General features: G+C 42.2%; 1 protein-coding gene across 1 annotated transcript in view; it reads right to left on the bottom strand.

The window, feature by feature from the left end:
* Positions 1-1083: 1083 nt before the first annotated feature.
* gatad2b (GATA zinc finger domain containing 2B) overlaps positions 1084-22094 on the bottom strand; it is a gene marked incomplete at its 3' end in the record, with an annotated part of 53531 nt that continues 32520 nt past the window's right edge. The window contains exons 2-11 of the mRNA XM_083899860.1: positions 13576-13968; positions 10161-10290; positions 9163-9294; positions 7979-8107; positions 6225-6395; positions 4898-5267; positions 4609-4811; positions 3751-3861; positions 2228-2441; positions 1084-1220 (exon numbers count right to left, since the gene is read on the bottom strand). Of these exons, the coding sequence (XP_083755986.1) occupies positions 1084-1220; positions 2228-2441; positions 3751-3861; positions 4609-4811; positions 4898-5267; positions 6225-6395; positions 7979-8107; positions 9163-9294; positions 10161-10290; positions 13576-13967 (1989 nt within the window). The 5' untranslated portion in view covers position 13968. The remainder of the gene's footprint in view (positions 1221-2227; positions 2442-3750; positions 3862-4608; positions 4812-4897; positions 5268-6224; positions 6396-7978; positions 8108-9162; positions 9295-10160; positions 10291-13575; positions 13969-22094) is intronic.

Here is a 22094-nt window from a genome sequence, read left to right as displayed (position 1 = left end):
ATAAAGACAGGACGTGGCGCCCTCCTGTGGCTGTCGACGACGTCCTCTCAGGAGTGGACAGATCGTCCACTGATGGCTGACGCTGCATTAAAGTCCCGCCGTGGTACGTCCACCTGCCGGGAGAGGCGAGGACGTCTCAGGTGGACAGACAGACAGACGATGATGAGGAGGAGGAGGAGGAGGAGGAGGAGTGGGAGCGAAGGAAAGTAAAACGCGGATCACACAGGATTCTCTTTTGTACACGTGTGCACCTTCTGTCATCGTCTTCCAGTTCACTGCCCTGAAACTCCAGGTGGGACATTAGCTGCGTGTCAGTGTAATAATAAAAAATAAACAAAAAATAAAAAATAATAAAACAGTGAGTGTACAGTAGGGGGCGCTCTGCTCTCACATTCTTCACTTCTTAAGGAAGCTCTTTTCAAGAGCAAGCAGAACACTTTTGAACTCTTATTTTCTCTGTGGTTTGTTCTTATTTTTTTTAACTTCAAGTTAGCGAGCTAAAGTTGTCGTTGCATAGCAACCAGAATGCAGCCTGTTGTTGATCTTCTGTTACTAAGCAAATTGTCACATCTAAGCTTTATAATTGAGAGGAGGAAGAGGAGGAGGAAGAGGGGGCGATGATTGACCGTCGCTCCGGTAGAGAAACATAAATGGACCAAATACTTAATTACGAAATTAAAATTAAAAAAAGCATAATGAGTAATAGTAACTGAAGCAGGTATAATAATAATAATAATAATAATAATAATAATAATAATAATAATAGTGCTACCAACAGCGATAATAATGGGAATTATAATTGTTAAACAACGAAGAAGAGTTTCACTGTCGTAAGAACATTTGAGACGCACTGACAGTTTTAGTGTCTTTGTCCGACTGTGTTGGGTTTTCATGGGTTGGTTTAAGGTAGGCACACGGACAGGCACTGCATGCGGTGGAGGGGGAGGGGGGTGGTTTGATTGGGGAGTGCTTCAGTATGGGAGGGGGTAGAAGTGGTGGTGGTCGGGGCGGGACGGGCGTGACATCAGAGGGGCAGTAAATGGGGGGGGGGGGGGGGGGCGGGGGGGACGGTCTGGTTGGGGCTCATTTCTGTCCAGTGATGGACTGCGATATGGATCGAGGTGGGATCATGTCCAACAGGTACTCTCTCTGTCGGTCTGCTAAGCTGCTGCTCTTGTGGGCTCCAACCGCCGCCGGGTTCAGATAAGCAATATTTAACCCTGCGGGGACAAGACGAGACACATGAAGAGGACACTGAGGACACTGAGGACAAGCCTTTACTTCTGCTCCAGAGACAGAGACATGTCTTCATAGACCTTTGTTCAACACATGTCCTGATTTTCATGCCATATTCTCCTGTGGGCGGTGCCCCTCCCATTTCCAAATGACCACACACGTGCACCGAACCACTTCCTGAAGTACATTTACGAGTTTTCAGGTACCCTTAGACCCTCAAAATGCGATAATGCTCTTTCACAATAAAATAAGCGAGTATAATCAGCCTGGACCACAATGGTTGACCGACTGTCCAACATTAGAGACGCTATGTTAGCATAAATGTTGATACGCAGATATTTGACCCACTTTTTAAAGACAAAGTACCCAAATCACACCATAAATCATGATTTTACAGCCGTATCTCTATCACCCAATATCTAAAGGATGGGCATTCCTTGCAGAAACACTATTTTAAAGTTGAAAAATCTGTAAAAATCAGTTCCTTAGGCTTCATCTCAAAAAACAATGTCGCTGCCAAACTATAAATACGGCTCATCTTGATACATAAACCAAATTTTTGAATTCTAAATGACTTATTTCTAACCTCGATTGACCATAAAACTGCATTCTGCGAAGTGTTTTTTTTACTTCAATTGTGTTTTCTCCATAGACCACACATTAGGAAGACGCCTCATAATCACAAATATATACTCTCTGAGATCCGTCTTACGTCTTGGACAGAAATGTCCTTTTATGCCATCATGACCCATCTCTATTAATATAATTTTTAGTTGGTAAACAAATATTTTCCAATAGACCCTTGGTAAATGAACTAAAACTTAAATGTTTACGCGTTATTTACAACATTTACACATAAATCTTGACTAAAAAGGTTGGGAAAATTGTGGAAACTTGTATAGAAACTCATGTGTGGGTCCAGTCCCAGTGTTTGGGCATCACTGCACTGCAATCACCGACGCACACACACACACACACACAGTGTCCGTACCTGGGATGTTGTAGATCTGGCGACGGCTGTCGTGCTGCAGTCTGTTGCTGCTACTGCTGCTGCTGCCGCCTCCGCCGCTGCCACAGTACTTGGCATTAGTCATTCCCATGAGGCTGCTGGCCACCGACAGCTGCGAGGCCTGAGAGAAGTTTGACAGGACGCCCCGCGCCGAGTTGGACAGTCCTCGCTGCAGGGAAGCCTGTGGCTGAGGAGCCTGATGGAAGGACAGAGATGCCCTGAACTTCACCGACATGAAGCACCAACGACACGATTATAACAAGTGAAGCCAACACTGTCAACACTGAAGCAGATCAACATCACAGACGTGTGAAAGACTCACAGGTGAATTCACAGGGAGTCGCACACAAACGTTTCAGGGTGGACTTTCAGACACTGAAGGTCTAAGGAAGGTCCTGCTGGTATTTTAACAATCCCAGATGTGCAAATAGACGTATTTATTAGTGCTGGGGACGTTAAAGATGAGGCGTTTCCATGTCCAGTGACATGGAGCTAACGGAGCTAACGGCGCTAACTGGCAAACGGTTTCTGGACTCCGGTGCCGTGGCGCGTAAACATGACATCACACACGTCTTATTCTGGTCAGTCGTCATGGACCTCAACATTGACGTTAGCGGCGCACATTAACGTATGATGCGTTTCCATGACGACTGACCGGAAAAAGACGTGCGTGACGTCATGTTTCCGTGAATCCCGATTGTTAAAATGAGTCTCTAAAGTAATGCTAAACTTTAAAAAACAGACGCACACATATGCCGGTTATTTGTAGCGTTAAAGGAGCTAACGCAGCTAACAGAGCCAACTGGCAAATGGTTTCTGGACTCCGGTGCCGTTACACGTAAACATGACATCACGCTTCTTTTTCCAGTCAGTCGTCATGGACGTCAACATTGACTGACATTGACGACTGACCGGAAAAGACGTGCGTGACGTTATGTTTTTTTGCGTGACTCCCGTTTGCTAAAATGAGTCTCTAAGTAGCGCTAAACTTTAAAGACAGAGGCACACATACGCAGTACACAGGTACGCTGGTTATTTGCAGCCCTGCTTTTTTTGTTTCATAAACAGAACGCTCCAGTTCGACTGTAGGCGAGCTAACGGCGCTAAAGGAGCTAACGCAGCTAACTGGTAAACGGTGCCTGGACTCCGGCTCCTGCGGCACGTAACCATGACACCACACGGGTCTTTTTCCGGTTAACGCGCGCTAACGCTGACGCCGTTAACGTGCCCAGCACTATTATTTACACATTTTATAAATGTCATCACAGTATGAACTGCGATCAATTGGACGTGCATCTGTTGGAGGCAAAACTTATTGTTAAGACCCAAAGAACACGTCTGACCTGACTTAATCCTGCTGATAAAACACATCATGCAGATCTTTTTCTATCTCCCTACGAGCTCAGTGTTCATGAAAACAATGATATGAAGTGCACAGAGTTATTATTGGTGGCTAAAGTTGATCAATAAGTCGTCCTGAGTGGGTTTTTTTTTTGTGTGTGTACCTGGCGGAGAGCATGATGTCGGATCATGGAGTCGGTCTTGGACGCGTTGGGTCCAGTGGGGACTGAGCTGGTGGAGAGCGCCGCCTGCTGCTGCAGCCTCTGTTCAATCTCCTGAAAACAAACGACGCAAACATGTCAGCGCTTTATTATTGATAACAATAATCACATTTTAGATGCTCCCTGTGGTTATTAGTGGTCCAACAGCCACACATGTTGTTTCACAAACTCTCCAGAGTGTTTCACTTTGTTTCTACAGTGTGAAACATTAAATCACACTCAGTCACGCAATCATGAAGTGAGATCTCTCCTGACTCTTTGCTTTGGCTCAAAACAACAGTCGTGTTTTCATGTTTCATTTGTTTATGTTTAAAAACAAACGAGTCCAGTTCACCAGATCTGAAAAAAATTATATTATATATATATATTATATTATAAGTGATCAATTAATCGTGTTTCTCTCAGTGATGATTTAAGCCTTGTTTTTGCGCCTTGTTTTGCTGACGTGTTACACAGTTTGACTTGTTTTGAACACTATGAATTATTTGCTATGCACTATTTACACTGCATTTTGCCGTCTCCCTAAGACTGGACAATAAATAAGAGTAAAAAAATAATATCTTTGTATTTTCAAACCATTTTCTGTTTTTAGGGATGAAACAACTGAACAATTTATCAAGAAGATAATAAAAATCCAGGGAGTTACAGCTGTCTCCCAATAACGAGGCCTTTCTTTCCTTAAAAACACATGTCCTTTATTTATAGATAGACCTTTTGAAAGTCCTGTATCCTTAAAGATGCATATTTCAAGTCCACAGAATACTTGTGATAAAGAATGTTGACAGAGAGCGAGCCGCTGACCTGTTCCTGCTGCAAAGCCTTGACAAAGGCGTTCTTCAGCCTGTTGGTGTGCTCCGCCTTCAGCGCCTTCTTCTGATTGGACGTCATGCACTGCTCGCAGAGGATCCGCCCGCTCTTCTCCTGCTTCCAGTGAGGAGTGAAGTCGGTTCTGCACTGGGCGCAGAAGAAGGGCTCCATGCGGGGCAGCGAGCCTCTGAGTTTACCTGAGGAGGAGGAGGAGGAGACGACTCGGCGTTAGCCAACACCACCTGTGTGTGTGTGTGTTTGTGTATGTGTGTTTGCTGCTCACCCTGACTGTCGAGCACACTCTGAACCACCTCCTCCAACCCCACCATGTAGATGAACTCGCTGTTGGCGGCGGACGGCAGGAAGTGGAGGAGTGGTGCGGGGGGTTTGGGCGGAGGGATCTCCAGCAGGGTTTTCTCCAGCTGCTTCCTGAGGGCCAGCTTGGCCGCCGCCTGGCTGCTGGCCTGGTCGGCCATGGAGCTCACGCCGCCGCTGGCCGACCCGGACAGGGTGGACGGGCTGACGGCGGAGGCTCCGCCCAGGCCGCCCGCCACGCCGCCGGCCCCCGCTGCTGCTGCGGCTTGCATGTGGGCCAGGTTCATGTACATGGCACTGGAGCCTGAGCGCTGGGAAGCCGCCACTTGCTGGCTGGCCTGCAGGGGGCAGAATGTGTGAAATTGCACTTTTAAAGTCTTGAGTTAAGTGATTAAAAACATCTCTCATGACTGTTTTTTTTTCTAAACACATTGTCAAATTCAATGATTTGAATGATTTTCAGGTGTTAGCTCGTTAATTAGCATAATTAACTTATTTATTTCATGACTGCTAAGCGTGGCTAACTCTCATCGCTAGTTAGAAACGTCCATTTTTTAAGAAAGTGATACCTTAAGTCCGTGCTCATAGGCAAGAGTGCACAATTTTTTTATTCTTTTAATGTTTATTTATTATTTATTAGTGCCTGTCTATGTGATTGTTGATGTTATATGTTTTTTTTGTTTGTTTTCTTTTTTTATTTTTTTTTTTATTTTTTTCTCTTTTTCTTCTTCTTTTTTCATGTGTATGACGTTGTGACTGTTATGTTGTCTATGTCTCGTGACCTTCTTTCATGTGTACATGTAAATGTACAGACACGTGGTGACTTTAAAAAATAAAGTACAAAAAAAAAAAAAGAGTGCGCTAACCCCATAGCGGCGTCAACGTTAACGCACAACGTGTTTCCATGACGTCATGTTTACATGACTCCCGATTGTTAAAACGAGTCTCTAAAGTAACGCTAAACTTTAAAAACACAGGCACACATATACGCAGTACAAAGGTATGCTAGTTATTTGTAGCGCTGCTCTTTTCGTTTAATAAACATACCGCTCCAGTTCGACTGTAGGCGCGCTAACGGCGCTAAAGGAGCTAATGCAGCTAACGGAGCTAACGGAGCTAACTGGTAAACGGTGCCTGGACTCTGGTGTCGCGGCACGTAAACACGTGCTAACCTAGTGCCCAGCACTAGAATATTTCCTGGTTTCTTTGCTTCATATAACACAACAGAAATCATTCAGACACAGGTGTCACATCGAGGATAAAAAAAAAAACAACAATCCAGGACGAGTGAGTACCTGCTGGTAGCTGACGGCGTTGGCCAAGCTGCCTGAGCCGGAGCGAGACATGGTCGGCTTGGAGGAGACCCTCTGACCCTGCAGCTGGGACGGGTTTGGGGCGATCACTCGCTGGGACATTAACATTGGAGGCAGGTTGGCGTTGGCCGCTGACCTGATGACTGTGTGACCCTGGAGAGGGAAGACAAATGACCTGTTAGCAAACGATGATTTAGAGCCAGATTTGATGCGTCATCAGCTTCGGATTACTGTTGTTTTCCATTGATGCCAACACACACACACACAGAGAGACTTTCAACATCTGACCTGGGATCTGTTCCTCAAAAATTTGTCAGGTCTATCTCCTCAAGAAACTCACATAATCTGGGTTTTATTCCTTTCTATTTGTCTCATCTTTAAATGGAAACATGGACGTCTCTGTCTCCAATCTAGGAAAGTTTTTGCAATGTCTCGTCCCCAGAGTAAAAACTACTGAACTGGGCAAGAAAGCATTTAGATCTTCAGCACCTAATGTGTGGAACAATTACAATCTGAACTTCAAATTCAAACCCTCTTGGCAAAAGAGATTTTTGATCTCAATGGGACCAACCTGGTTAAATAAAGGTTAAATAAAAGGAAATACTGTCCTGTACAGACCAAACCCCAGTTAGTTAACTTATAGTTCATCAGTTGTCTGTTTATTCTCCTTGTCGTGTCTCCTTTTTCACCAATAAAGCTGATTCTGATTTGTTAATCCTGACTGAACGACAATTTTAAACACCCAATAACAACACATTTACACATCAGTGCCGGTGAGCATCGCAAAGAAACGTCCGTCTTTCACAGACTCAGTGTTTAAATGTTTATACGTGCAATACACATTAAGGACAGCAGAGGGCAGCAGCTGCTCAGTGGCTACAAACCCCCAAAACCAGGCACAACATCAACACACACACACACACACACACAAAGCCATCCATAAAGACAGAGATCTGCTGCATATTTAATAGCATCTCAACGTGTAATGGAGGAGCTCTGCAACACGGGGAAGAACAAAAGCTTCCAGCAGGAGAGCGAAGACTAGCGATCGTCTTCACCGTCAGAGCGGGATCTTCTTCTCAAACACGGAAATAACTCAAACCCAGACCTAACATGAGTCCACATCAACACCTTAACCCTGATTTTACACACACACACATCTCGTCTCTGTGCAAACACAGAAAGCCAAAGGAGCTCAAAAATCGAACACAACAGAAGCCTGAGACTCAATATTCTGACTTAGACCTCGAGGAGAAGACGTCTCTGCTGTATTTGCTCTCAGGACTGACTCACACAGGACTAAAGGATTAAAGACACAATCAACATGTACACAACAATAAAACCCGCGACTGGTTTTAATAACGTGGTAAAGCAGAATTACTGTAATGTTTGTGGGTCCAGACACAGCATTAAAACTAGTTGCCTGGTTTAACGATGATGTAAAAAAACACTTTGTTGTCTTACAGCTCCTTTTTTAACGATGCTTAAAATGCTTAATTTTCAGGTTCCTTACACCAGGTTCAGACACAGATATTTGAAATTACATTTATAATTAATTAGGGGGGGGGTCGTCACTGCTGATCACCTGCCTCCATCTTGTCCTTGAACCTTCTCTCTCTATGATCTTCCTCTTTCTCCTCCTTTTATCCAATATAATCACTCTCCCTCCGTGGTGCTTGAATAACACAATAACTCGCTTGTATAAAACAGTAAAACACACAAACACGCACACAGACCTGTGCAGTGCGGAGGTTCTGGGGCTCCGGGTTGTGCAGGCCCGGCCTCACGGGCAGCTTCCCCAGGCCAGAGGAGCTGTGGATGGAGGGAGGCTGCACCGAGGACGAGGCGTTCTGGACGACTGGGACCTGCAACGCGACATCGTTATGTTTTACACTAGTGTCCTTATTTTTGAAGGAAAAGCACTTTTTTTCCCCAATGAATATAACACTTTATACATTGTTAATAACGACTATTCTAGCTGCAAACGTTTGGTTTTTAATGGAATATGTACATAGGTGTATAGAGGCCTATTTCCAGTGTTCTAGTGGTCTATTGTGTTTGCTAATGGCGTTAGAAGACTATTGGATGATTAGAAAACCCTTGTGCAATGATGTTAGCACAGTTAAAAATCATTATTTCTAATCTTGTCAATGTCTTGACTATATTTTCTATTCATTTTGCAACTCTTTTGATGAATAAAAGTGTGACTTTTAATGGAAAACACAACAAAAACTGTATAGGTGACGCTAAACTTTTGAACAGAGGTGTACCAAAGAAGGGTAGATCATCAACTAACCAATTAAAATGCAGCGTAAATCATGTTTAAGGGCGTTTAACTCAAGCAAATTAAATCTGCTTTCAAATTAACGTCAAAACATGTCACCGTACATATGTATCTATGCGTTCCACGTATGAGTAATTAAATACCGCAGCGTAACATTAATGACATTAATGTGCGTAATGAGAGGCTTTCACCTCTTTACGTATAATTACACTTTAACACTTTGAGGTCAGATCCTGTTTCAGGTCGTATATACGCTCGCCTGTCACTCTGTCAGGTAAACCTGTGCGGCTGCATGCTAAAGCACGTATACGTCGTAGGGAGTTATTTCAGACGGTGATGATGCACGGGGGGGTTTTTGTTTTTTTCACACGCGTGACTTTTTACAGTCTGTGAAGAAGAGAAACTGCCCTGCGAGAGCGTCGTTTAATCCGGGAGAAAACGTCTCAGAGATCAGAGGAGAATGATTCGAGATGATTGAAGGACGACGTAACTCAAGTAACCACTTTATTAGGTGTGTCCCCTGTACCTAATAAAGTGGCCTGTGAGCGTCTACGACTGTAAAGGTGCGAGGTAGGCGCTGGTAAAGTGTTCAGTGTGAATCTGTGTGGAACCATCATCATCATCATCATCACTGACCTTCTGCACCACGTTCTCCTTCTGCATCTGACTCTGCCGGAGCTTCTTGAGCAGCACCAGACGAGCTTCCTCCAGACGCAGCTCCTCTCTCAGAGCTTTGATCATCTGCTGCCTCTCCTCGTTGCTCTTCCCCTGGAACAAAAAACACCCAAATCAGCACAAGGGCAGCAACAAAACATGGTGTAATTTTGACTTTTATTACACACCTATAATAAGTAAGGTCTTGGATATGTTGTACTTGGCTTAGTATATATTTAAAGTAGTATTTTAAGTCTAGTATGAGCCTCTTGCGTGCCCAAAAAATATGCAGAAAACACTAAATTGGACATAGGTCGGCCCAGCGATGGACTGGCGACCTCTCCAGGGAATACCCTGCTTCTCGCCCTATGTCAGATGGGATTGCGTGTGGAGGATAAAGCCATAGATGATGCATGAATGAATAAGTGCATGTTTAACCCTCCACATGAGGATCGTGGGGGGGGGAACTGGTGTTAAATCCCAGCTGACATGGGGCAAAAAACGGGGGCCGGGGGGTTGAACCTGGACAGGTCGCCAGTCCATCACAACGACAACATTATAGAGACGAACAACTATTCAATTACAACTAAAGTTCATTTAAAGTGTCCATTTAAGCTCTGTGTTTGGATATGTGGGAGGAAAAGAACATGAGAACATGCTAACTCCACCAGGACGGGAACCAGCAACCTTCCTGCTGTGAGGCAACAGTGCTAGCCACATGTCCCACGAGTGTATTACTTCTAAGTTAAGTTAAAAACAACTGTATCTCTACAAGTTAAAGTATAAGTCTATATCTTTGTCAAATTTAAGCCCATTTCTTTTCAGATTTCCTCTGTCTTTTAAGGTAGCGCTACGGACACTTAGATGGAGCTGCGCGGTGAAGGAAACAGCAGCTATTGCCCGATAATGTTTCACAAGAAGCTAAACATCGTGATCAAACGTTGATGTTTTTTAAGTCCAGTGCTGCCGACAGTGTTTACCTTGAACATGTCCAGGTTAGCCTGGTGCAGGCGTTCCTCGGGGCGAGGCGTCGTCCTGGGACTGGACGCCTCGTTGTCCGACAGGATGATTACGTCGGGAGACGGAGTTCTTCTGTCGCGATCCGCTTCGCTGAAACGGGGGGAAAAAACGAGACGGAATATAAAAAAAGATGTTTTGTCGACTCCACGAAGTCGACGACAGAGAGATTTATCTGCTTCGGTTTCTGGCTTCAAAGATGTAAAGATGCTCAGATTTACAACAACATCTCTCCCCGAGTGCTGTTCTGCAGAACTTAAAGACGAGTGGACGGGACTTTCCAGTTACGTGAAATGTCGCCACGGAGTCTGATTATGTGCAGCTAAGCTCTGCTGCAGATCTACAGCACAGGCTTCAATGATCCTGGAATCTGCTCCGTCTGCGTCACTCTGATCACAAACTTGTTTCAGGATATTATTTACAGATGAAGACGCTTCCTTTTAACACCGAAGATTTCCCCCTTTTTCCTCTCTGCATGTGAATATGAACACAGGTGTAAATTACAAGTTAAAGATATATTTTTACTCTTCATTATACATTCTGACACTTTTTTTTTTTTAAACATAAAACACATTAAATTAAATTTCACTTCACCTGTTTTTGGTTGCCGTTTTTCTCTGGGTGTTAAATATGCAAATATTTAACACCAGAAAAACAGTGTTAAGTTCTGATATAGAGAGTCTGAATTACTTAAACCTGACTTTACATCAAGCTGCATCTCCTAATCCTGGATTGGCTGATGTGAAATGTAATCTGACTTGGTCAAGCCTGGTTTTTTCGATTATCTTAAGATTTCTTTATTCTCTTTTTGAGAAAAAAGGTCCTGAAAGGGAAAAACTGCATTAATGACATTAAGGATGTGGAAGTGCAGCAAAATGCAAAATCTATAATGAAATTAAAGGATGTTTGGCTCGTTTTAGTCATTTATAACATGTTTGTTTGTGGAAATTGAGCAATTATTCCACTCACAGTTGTACATATGAGTGCAACTACAGGAAATATGGTCACAACTCGGGCTGCAACTAACAAATAATTATTATTGTCATTATTTAGTCATCCGTAATCGTCGTTTGCTCCATAAAAAGTCAGAATATGTTCAAAAAAGTGTTTCCCAAACCTTGAAAATAATGATAATTTTGTCCACAAATTAAAAAAATAATTAAATTTCAATTATTTCTTTGTTATGTGGAGCAAAAGAAAGTAGACAATATACATGTTTATAAATCAGAGAGCTTGTTTTAATCATCATTAACGATAATTAAAATAATCATCGGCCGTAATCACAACCTCTGCCTGTTCACGTCCGAGTCGTGTTTCAACTCTATTTTGAAATTTGACATTTTATGACATCACTTCATCTTTATATGCTTTTTTAAAAAGAAATTCACACAAGATTTGTTCATGAAAAGTAGCCTCAAAACCTAACCTTTAAAGTTCACGTTAGCATGTTAGCGTCTCCGAACATTGAAGTAGACAAACAGTGATGATCTAAATGTGTCAAACATAGAACATAAACATCAGAATCACAACTCTCTCTGTGTGTGTGTGTGTGTGTGTGTGTGTGTGTGTGTGTGTGTGTGTGTGTGTGTGTGTGTAACCTTTTCCACGTGTTATTTTTGTAACAAGGCCTATTATTGTGACACACTTTGAAGCAGCGACAAATGAAGAGTCCTGACATTTTACTTTGAGAACAACATCGTCGCTCAAACGTATTATTTACGGCAAACCCGAGTTGAACTCCAGGTTTAATGCCCAGCATGTGCAGTCCAGTGTGGTCCAGCTGTGAGAGGCAGCAGCTGCAAACGCTTACGCTTTAGTTCTATGTCTTATAAATGTCCGACGCTACGTTCACCACCAGTTGCAGCGGTTTTTTAGATTCGGACGTCATCTTTGCAACGCAGCGAGAAAGCGGGCGACTTTCACTCTAAACATACGTGCGTTACATAATAATAAACTAGTTTACGTGTGATGATTCAACTTTAAATGTCTCATTTCCTGTGCTTTGTGCTGAAATTTTTTTTTTGGCAAGAGTTTGACGACTTTCTTGCCAGTGTTGTTTTGGACTATGATCACTTTCTTAATCTGTGGTGATTTTACTACACGTGTATGTTGTGAATCCGAGTGAATCCACGGTCAAAGACTTCTTACAATGGAATCAACTCTTTTAAACTTGAGCACTCGACCATGCGAGCATCGTGACATTCAGCTCGCATGGATTTATTTTGATTTTACTGCTGTAAAATTCTCAAAAAGGAGTTCAATGAGTGAGTTCGTCTGACCCTTTTTTCTAAGATATATATATTTACATATATACACATATATATATATATATATTTACAAATATACACATGTATGTATATATATATATATATATATATATATATATTTACATATATGCACATGTATATATATATTTACATATATACACATGTATGTATATTTACATATATACACACATGTATATGTACATTTACATATATACACAAATGTATATGTACATTTACATATATACACATGTATATGTACATTTACATATATACACACATGTATATGTACATATATGTATCTATATACACATACGTATATATATATTCATGTATACACATATATATTTACACATGTATATATACATACATATATGTACATATACATATACACACACGGATATATTCATATATACACATATATGTATACATACATATATACATGAATATATGTACATATCTACACACACGTATATACGTACACATATACATACACACATACATATATATATTCATATACACATACATACATATATATATATACACACACACACACACACACACACATAGTGTACTGATATTGACCAGCTCTACGTCTCACATACTCTCTTCAGGACACAACAGGCAGAGCTGAAGTAATCACACATTGTCACACATTATGGGATGTCGCCTCACCGTCACAGTGACACTTTGGGGAAACATGTCAGCACTTTCTGAACAACGCAGGGATTAACAGTGGGGGTTTTATGGTTTTTTTATTGCACTGTGACGGTGAAACCGTTTTGGTACGTTTTTTTTTTTGTTTTTTTTCCTCAGACAGATTAGAACCTCCTCACAGTGTTAAACACGTATGTACATATCTGTCACTTTGTCATGCAAATAAGCCGTCGATATTAAGTTGTCAGAATATTAACTAGTCTCACAGATGGTTTACTGCTAATCCTGCATTACAGCGCAGGGCGTCTCTCTCTCTACATACTAGTGTTTCAGAGGGGAAACACTGGTTTCTTTATTCCCCCTGTGGGCTTTTTTTCGCTCACACCATCCCATCATCATCATCATCATCATCATCCCATCCCCCGCCCTCTCGCTCTTTACGTGTAAACGCTCTCACCATCTTCTTCCAGCGCTCATATCCACCGGCATATCATCCAGCATGTTCTCCTTCCCGTTCTTGCTGGGCCCGACGTGGCCGCTGTGTCCGCCGTGTCCGCCGAGCCTCAGACTCCCGTTTAGTTTCTCCTCGTACGCGGCGCCCATGAGGCTCTGGTGGTGGAGGGAGCTGGCCCCGGGGCCCTTGCCGTCTCCCAGGGGCCCCGCCACCTCCAGCGCCGCTAGGTCCGCGAGGTCCTTGCGTTTGAGCAGCGCCAGCATCTTGAGGCGCTCCATGGCCTCGTGACCCTCCATCTTGAGGCGCTTGGCCAGCGCTTCCTCTCGCTCGCTGGGGGACTCCAGGCCCCGCTTCAGCAGGTTGAGCCTCAGCGCCTCCTCAGACATCCGCTCCATCCTGAAGGAGAGGACACAAGAGTTAGAGGCACGAACGTCATCCATACGTCACTTAGAAAAGGAAAAGCATATATATATATATATATATATATATAACGTTGTCTTTCACACACAGGTCGTCTTTGTGACATGTATTAATATCAATAAAATCAGGGTTTTTTGGCATTTTGCACTTCCATAACACTTAATACAACTCCATCCTATGTTTTGCACGTGCCAAATTGTGAGCCATTGGTCTTCATAGACGTCCTATATTACCCCCTATATTGTCTCATTCAGTCTTGTACTGACACCGTTTCTACTCTGCACATCATTTTTCCCCCAATGTTTTCTGGTTTAAATATTATTCAAATTGGTTGATTCAATTGTTTTTGATTTTAATTAATTTCATTGTTTTATTCAATTCTATATATTTATATATATATATATACACATATACACGTGTATATATATATATATATACACACACATATACATATACACGTGTATATATACACACACATAAATACATATACATATATAAACATATACACGCATATATTCATATACACACATATGTATATGTATATATATATATTTATTTTCAAATTCAATTTTTATTTATTAAATTTTTAAGTGTTAAGAGTGTACGTATGTGCGTTTTTTATGTCTGTCTGTACTGTATTGTTTAAAATGTCAGAAAATGAATAAAGAGAGTTTATTAAATATGGTGAAAATGAAAAAAAAGCCGTCATCAGATTGTCTAGGTTGTGCTGAAAAAAAAGGATATAAGACACTTATTCTTACAGCCTTTGTATATACTGTAATAATGGGAAAAAGCATCCAAAATGCTGTGTTTTAAAGGGTTAAAAATATTCGTTTTATCTGCATCAACCATCGTAGAATCATCCACGCTCGCGATTTGTACCTTAGCAACGATTATATTCAACATAAACATACGGCGCCTCCACAGTATTGTTGACAACAGGTGTAAATACAGTGAAAGTGTATATATCCATGGTTACGTTCAGTCGAATCCTGGAGTCAGACGTGGAAATTTACAGCCGTTATTTAACATTTTCTCTGCCGAATGTTTACACGACGGTCAATGGTCTGTGTTTATGTGCTGCTTCTCTCGTCTTCAGGACACTTCCCCATTCACATGTACTAAAGCGCACCATTCAGAAAGCCATTCACATGCTGCCACGAGCACTCCGAGGTTCAGAGTCTCGCCCCGAGGACACGCTGGTATGCAGATCATCGGAGGAGCCGAGGATCAAACCCTTCTGACCTTCTGCTCTGAGGACAAGCAGTTTTTTTTGAGATGACTCAGTCGTCTCAAAACTGAGGCTTCACGGTAAAACCCGCTGAGAAGAAGACGTCATCACCGCCTCTGAGTCACCGGCTAACACGCTCCTGAGTCCTGTATTAGCAAACACAACAAGTACATGCAACAAGGATGTAGGTGGAGGGCTGGGTGGAGCGCGACACAGCGGCAGAAAGACGGTGGCTTTTGCTCTCCAGTCTCACAAGAGCACTGGCTTCATTTCAAAAGGCAGAATTATTAAAAGAGTTACAACTTTATGCCAAAAATAACAACATGACGGAGCAGCCGAGCACTCCTGGAAATAACATCCACCCAACCATTATCTGTTCTACAAATCCTGAGGGTCCAAGAGAGAGAGAGAGAGGCAGGGCCAACGCACAGAGACAAACAACCGTTCAACATCTATGGTCAATTCAGAGTCTTAACTTAACCTAACCCCAATCTGCATGTCTTTAAAGTGTGGGAGGAAGCTGGAGTAGCCGCAGAAAACCCACAGACACTAAGAGAACATGCAAACGCCACAGAGGGAATGAAGGAAAGGAAGGAAAGGAAGGAAGGCCACGGCTATATGGAGATTCAAACTTGAGAGTTAAACCCCGCATAAATATGCAGCCTTGTAGCCGAAAAACATGAATCATAAAAGAATGATTATGGTTTAAGAAATTAGTCATTTGATGAGAAGCAGACTGGAAGACACAGAATGTGGAAATGATAAAGTGTGCTGCACTCTCCTGTTCCCTTTGTCTCAAGCTGCCCATCACGAGTATCACACACGAACACCCTGGTATTGTTGTAACGGCTAACGCTGGAATCGCAAGACACAAATTCGGGCACGTTTCCAGTGTCGGACCTGATCATGAATGTAGGGAACGTGGAATATAACATAATGGAATGTCCGACATCGCCTATGAATGTAGTACGATCCGACACGGTGAACATCGTGAAAGACAGAAAACATTGTATAGTCTGATTAGGCTGCATGCTGCATTCTACTACTTTTACCATTTGAAAACACAAATTCTGCTCCAGAAAACGCTGCCGTTGAAAACTCAGAGGCTACATTTTAAGTCTAGACAGGCAGATTTGAAAATATTATAAAAAAGAAACTTGCATTGACTTATTTGGGAGACTTTTTTTTTCCAAACGTGTCGTTTGTCTGAAACGCTCACACTTCACAGGTAGAATAGGAAATCTGACCGGTCGGGGGTTGCCATGGTAAGTTGGTGTTACCCGTTTTACACACAGCATACGTTACATAACTTGCCCACTGGTTATATTCCTTCCTTTCTTTCTTCCACAGACGTAAAAAGACGTTAAGATAATTCTCGTGTATCAGTGGTCGCACACCCACACCCTCCAATAGCTATCAATACAGTCAAACATGTAGAAATAAGATGGTGGCTTCACCCAAAATACAATTAAGAACCTGGTCAAGTGGACGTCTGAAGAATATTCTTCTAGATGTTGGACACAACCTTTTGTAAGTGGAAAATGTAGTTTTTGTCACTCAGGAGTTGCTGATCCACTGGAGATTCCATGTGCAAAACTTTAAATCCGTTATATTCAGATTTACCTTTGAGTGACTCAAACTAACCAGATGAGGCAGCAGCTCCAATGTTCTACGCAAGCTTCTGTGTGGATTTTGGTGCGAAAGAACGAGTGATTTACAAAACAGTCAGTTTCCAGTCAGAAACATAGACCCATGGTTTCCTACCTGAGGTTCAAACCCCCCTCAGGAGGACGCCAGAGATCACACGAGGTCGTGAGGTTATTAAATTCAGAAAATCCCAGTCGCACACACTCTATTGGATGATCAGAACGTGTTGGTATGACCCAAATTAAAGCCATTTTTGGAGCTCTGTGACCTCTGAACTTCTGTGACCATTACTGCATAACCAAGCCTCAACAGTTCAGTTAGCAGCTATAAATAAGTAAATTAGTCCTCTATTAGGCCTGCATTTAACCCATCCTTTACTGTGGTACCCCTGCCCTTTTGACCTGGTGGGAACTCCAACCAGCAACCCAACGGTTACAATCCAAGTTCCCTTTCCACTTGGCCATGGGCTACACCTGATGTCAGCATCTGTACAATGAAATATCTACGTCTGAGGATTGTAAAAGTACCAAAGCCTTGCCGGTATCTAACAAGAAAACAAGGCAACATCTCAAGAGTTCACCTTGGTTTTGGATTTTCCAGAAGAACCGAACAAAAGACCCACAACTGCTGTTTATTTCTGCATATAAACGGGGTTCAGGTTGGGGGTCCTGGTTCAAGGAAAGAGGGGGTTCAAGGAAATAAGGTTGGGAACCAGTGATATAGACTCCAGCAGATGTAGACGTTATTCCATGAGCCTTTTGTTAAAGGTGAAGTAAGTAGTTTATAGTGCCATCTAGAGGAGAGGCTGAAATTTACAACAAAGAACTGCTCCTCTGCTCACCCCCTCAATTCCCTGAGCGCTACGGTATCTCGCGTTTGTCCTTACAGGCTCCGGTAGAAACATGGCGTCTCGCTGCTAACGGATTGCTATGCAACCGCGGCCCGCGACCATGTTATTTTACATGACTTTTTGAAACACTACGAAAATGAAACAAAAACTATTATACAACGACTAGACAATGCAGGAGCACATAATATGTATAAAAAAGTGGATTTTGGGTTATATAAACCCATAAATACTACACAGTGTCCCTTTAAGTGTTTTTCCCTTCAGTCACTGCTGGCAGCCATGTTTTCAGTCCATTCTGAATACCTGCAGTGTGTCAGTACCTCATTCAACCACACTTCAACCTCAAGTATCCCCCAGTATAAGCTACACAATGGTGAGAGGGACTTTATATCCAACACTAGACTGGACTCAAATGAAGGTTTTTAACTCATCAATTTTTTTTTTTTCTCTCTGAGAGAACGAGTGCAGCGACGCGCCGGGATGAAACGGGGATAAAGAAGTAATCGGACGATATTATGAGCAGCTGACTGTATAAGCTCATTCAGATGGAAGTGGGTTAAACACAGCCGACTAAGAATAGCACCAGATTCTGTACTTGAAGGGAACAAATATGTACGTTGGAGAAGTCTCTCTCTACGTGTGTGTGAGTGTGTGTTACTATGTGATTCATACCAGCGAGGAAGAACGATGACAGGTCTTATGAGCACATGAACTCAAGTCATGTGACCGGCACGGAGGCAGTTGGACGAGGAAGTGACAAAGCACAAACAGTCAACTGCATCTGCGGAGACTGAAGACGTGTACGTACGGAGTCTTATCTGATTCACACATCGACTGCTTTATCGCCGTCATTCACCTAAAACAGCGTCAAATATAATGTCATCCATTAAAAAAACATCAACACTACTACTGTTTTTGTTCTTTTTCCCCTTTCCTCTTATCTTTGACCTCATTCCTCGCAGGAAACTACGAGACATTTCATCATTTCTTTATTCTAAAATATAAACATTACTTACTCAAGTCAAGATTTTAATCTCTCTTTTAAAAAAAAAAAGGTAGACCTGGCTCAAGTCCGTGCACAACTTTTCTGGGCCGTTGGAATTGAAAGTTTGTCGGGCTATAAAATGGATTTAACGATAAAATAAAGAAAGATACTGCATTGGTGTAAAAAAAATACAGACTCACAAAACTGATTTTTAGAATCCGCAAGGTTACACTCTCAAGATTAAATGTTCAGATCTGAGCTGCAACCAACGATTATTTACATAATCGATTAATGGAGTAATCGTTTGGTCCATAAAATGTAATTTCTTTGTTATGTGGAGCAAAGAAACCAGAAAATATTCACATTTAAGAAGCTAAAACAAAGCTTCAAACTATGTTAGTCATCGATTAATCAAGTAATTATTTCATTTACCGATATTTACCGTTTATAGAAATCTGCATTATTGGCCACGTTTACCAGGATCACAGAAGGAATTTGACTTATTATTATCACATGATTCATGAAAAGGATTAGTCCATACTTTATTTTTTCCGTTCACAGCCAAAGCTCAATTCCCCCTCATGTCCTCTATTGTCTCTAAAGCGTCTGTCAAACTAGTCTCTAACTAGTAGTAGTTAGTATTTCACTTAACTAAATAACTCTAAGTTAAAAAACCAGGATTACACAACTCTTTTGACCAAGTTGGGGGTTGATTTTCATATTCATGTAGAGGCAGAGAGTATCAGGGAGTATCCACGTTCCTGACTCACGACAGATTATAGTCTTTTACCAAACTTAACTTCGCTCAGGATTGTCATTAAAGAAGACGTACGAGTTATTGTCAAAAGTTAAGAATAAACAGACTCTGCAGCTGTAACATAGACTCAAGTCCAAGAACCATCCGTCTCCTCTTTGACGACTACAATTTCACCCGTTTTTGAAGTTTCTCGCTTTCATGCCTATAGTTCGATTGCTTTGGTCTGCACCAGTCCGAAACATGTTACGACGTAGCAAACAGACGTGGGTACGGTTTGCTTTCACATGGTTCTAAAGGAACCAAAATAGACCGCGAAGACCATCGGCATCGGAACCAGACTAACCACACGATTTCCACCGGGTGCGTTAGCGGCCCGATCACCGGAGCCGATCGTTGCCGCTCTAATCGATGTGAGCATCTCCGCCGGGCACGCCGCGGCTTCTTGTGCGTCCGTAACGCGCCCAGTGGGGATTGAAGTTGGGCAGAGAACCGTGCAAAAACCGTGGCGCTGATGTTCCGAGGCTCCGATGCGCCTGGTGGAAATCCGGGGTTACCCCGTATTTCTATTATCCCATAATGCACTAAACTAGACCGTTTAGTCCCATTTGGTTTGGTTGCTTTCACCCCAGAGGAACCGTACCAAAGTAGGGCGGATAAAGCGGTCCGAGACCTGCCTGAACCGGTTGATTTGGTGCGCACCAAAGTACCGAGATTACACACACCTACGTAAACAAACCGAACCAAGGGACCAGGTGCGCACCAAATGCTGTAGGTGTGAAAGCACCCACCCTAATACCGTATTCTAATCTATTGACACCAGTGTTACACACAGTTTAAAAACTCTTCTGTATTTACCTCAAAGCTATTTGCGTAATTTGAGGGACGGGCTCATAAAAGACATATCTCTATGTTAGGAGTCTTAACCCCATCCCCCCCCCCCCCGGCCACTTTTCCTTGTTCAAAACTGCGTGTAAAATGCAACTCCGTGATTAAAGGGCACCATTCTTTATGCCCCCATTAGGAATTTTTTAGGATTTTCCGACTGCGTGATAAAGCGGCGTTACAGATTATAGCAGACATTTTACAAGGAAAGAGGCGTCGGCTCCGTATCAGTGGAGCTTTTTTCTTCCCCCTCTGATCTTTATTGTTCCAAGTGTTTCACTGTGGGCAAAAACTCTGGGTTAATACGTTTTTTTTTTTACGTCCAGATGCTACCATCTTCATTACACCGTCTGCCTCATTAATGTTGACATTAATTTTTACGAATCCCAGCAAACTTAGTGGGGGTATTTATTCAGACAGGAAGAGTCCATGTGAGGTCAAGTCCCTTTAACGGAATTTAAAAGAAGAATTCACCATTTCTGTGAACCTGACGCTCACTAAAAACACCGTCTTTTCACAATGGCCTCACCAAATAAAAACCCAACACCTGCTGAAGTCGACGATGTCTTAAAGGCGTATTCAAGCGTGTTATTTTGTGACTTTGGTGAATCTAAATGAAGGATATTTAACCACCACAGCACAGACAAAGCAGCAGTAGAGCAGCATGTGAGCTAAATCTGCTGAAATTATTTTTTATATGATAATATATATTATCACAATATAACGCGGTAAATACTTTTTCCAATATAGTGAAGCCATGTGCCACGTGAAAATTGATAGTTATAAAACGTGGGGCTTTTATTCTGAAAATAATGCTTTTAAAGTTATAATGGTGTCTGGCTTCCTGTCCCGAATCGGTAAAGATACGCACAATATATATTATTATATATAGTTATTTTAAGGTTAATTTAAAATTTCACAGCCACTATTTTGTGATTGGACAAGATTAGATATTAATATTAGAGTATATATAGAGTTATAATTCAGTTATCTAAAAATAATCTAGGATAAAATTAAGGACCAAAGAATGTTTTTAGATGGCATCTACCATGTTGTGACGGGACAATATACAATATTATCACTTATCGGGATTAAAAGCGCTTACAATAAATGAATCGTGAATGAAAACCTTGAATAAATCACATGATTTTCTTAAAAATCCTGTCTAACTCAGCAGCATATGTACCTATGTACCTTATTAAAGTGTATTTTCACGAAAGAAATGTGTATCCTATCTGCGATGCACAAGTTTAAGGATCAGAATATAACTTCGTCATATTCTGGTCGGGATAATTGTGACGTTTACTGTGGTTCGTCGTTAGTGAAATTGAATCAATCCTGGACACGACAGCGATTGGATTTGAGGACAGAACAAAACAGGACGGTTTTACACTGTGGTTAATAAAATCACCTGGCAATTAACGACCGCGCGTGTATGAATTAGCATTCAGGAGACAAACACAGCGTCCTCCGTCCTCTGAAGCAGAGTTCACACCAACAAGCGCTTCACCTGCACTGCTGAGGAAGACGCAGCAGCAGCAGCAGCAGCAGCTCTGCAGCTCTGTGGGAAGTTCAGCAGCCTGTGAGCGAAGCTGCTTAAGTCAATTCTCCCACTGAGCAGCGGACTAATGTACTGCATCACATTGAGCAGAGTCTCTCTCTCTCTTTCTACACTCGCACATAAACAAGGCCCAGGACATAATCAGCCACTCCCTGCCCTCGCTGGACGACACGGTGAGATCACACGGCC

Source organism: Microchirus variegatus (assembly GCF_963457635.1).
Source record: "Microchirus variegatus genome assembly, chromosome: 13".
Taxonomy (NCBI): domain Eukaryota; kingdom Metazoa; phylum Chordata; class Actinopteri; order Pleuronectiformes; family Soleidae; genus Microchirus; species Microchirus variegatus.
The sequence above is the reverse complement of the archived record's forward strand: the minus strand, read 5'-3'. Positions and strand labels throughout refer to the sequence as shown.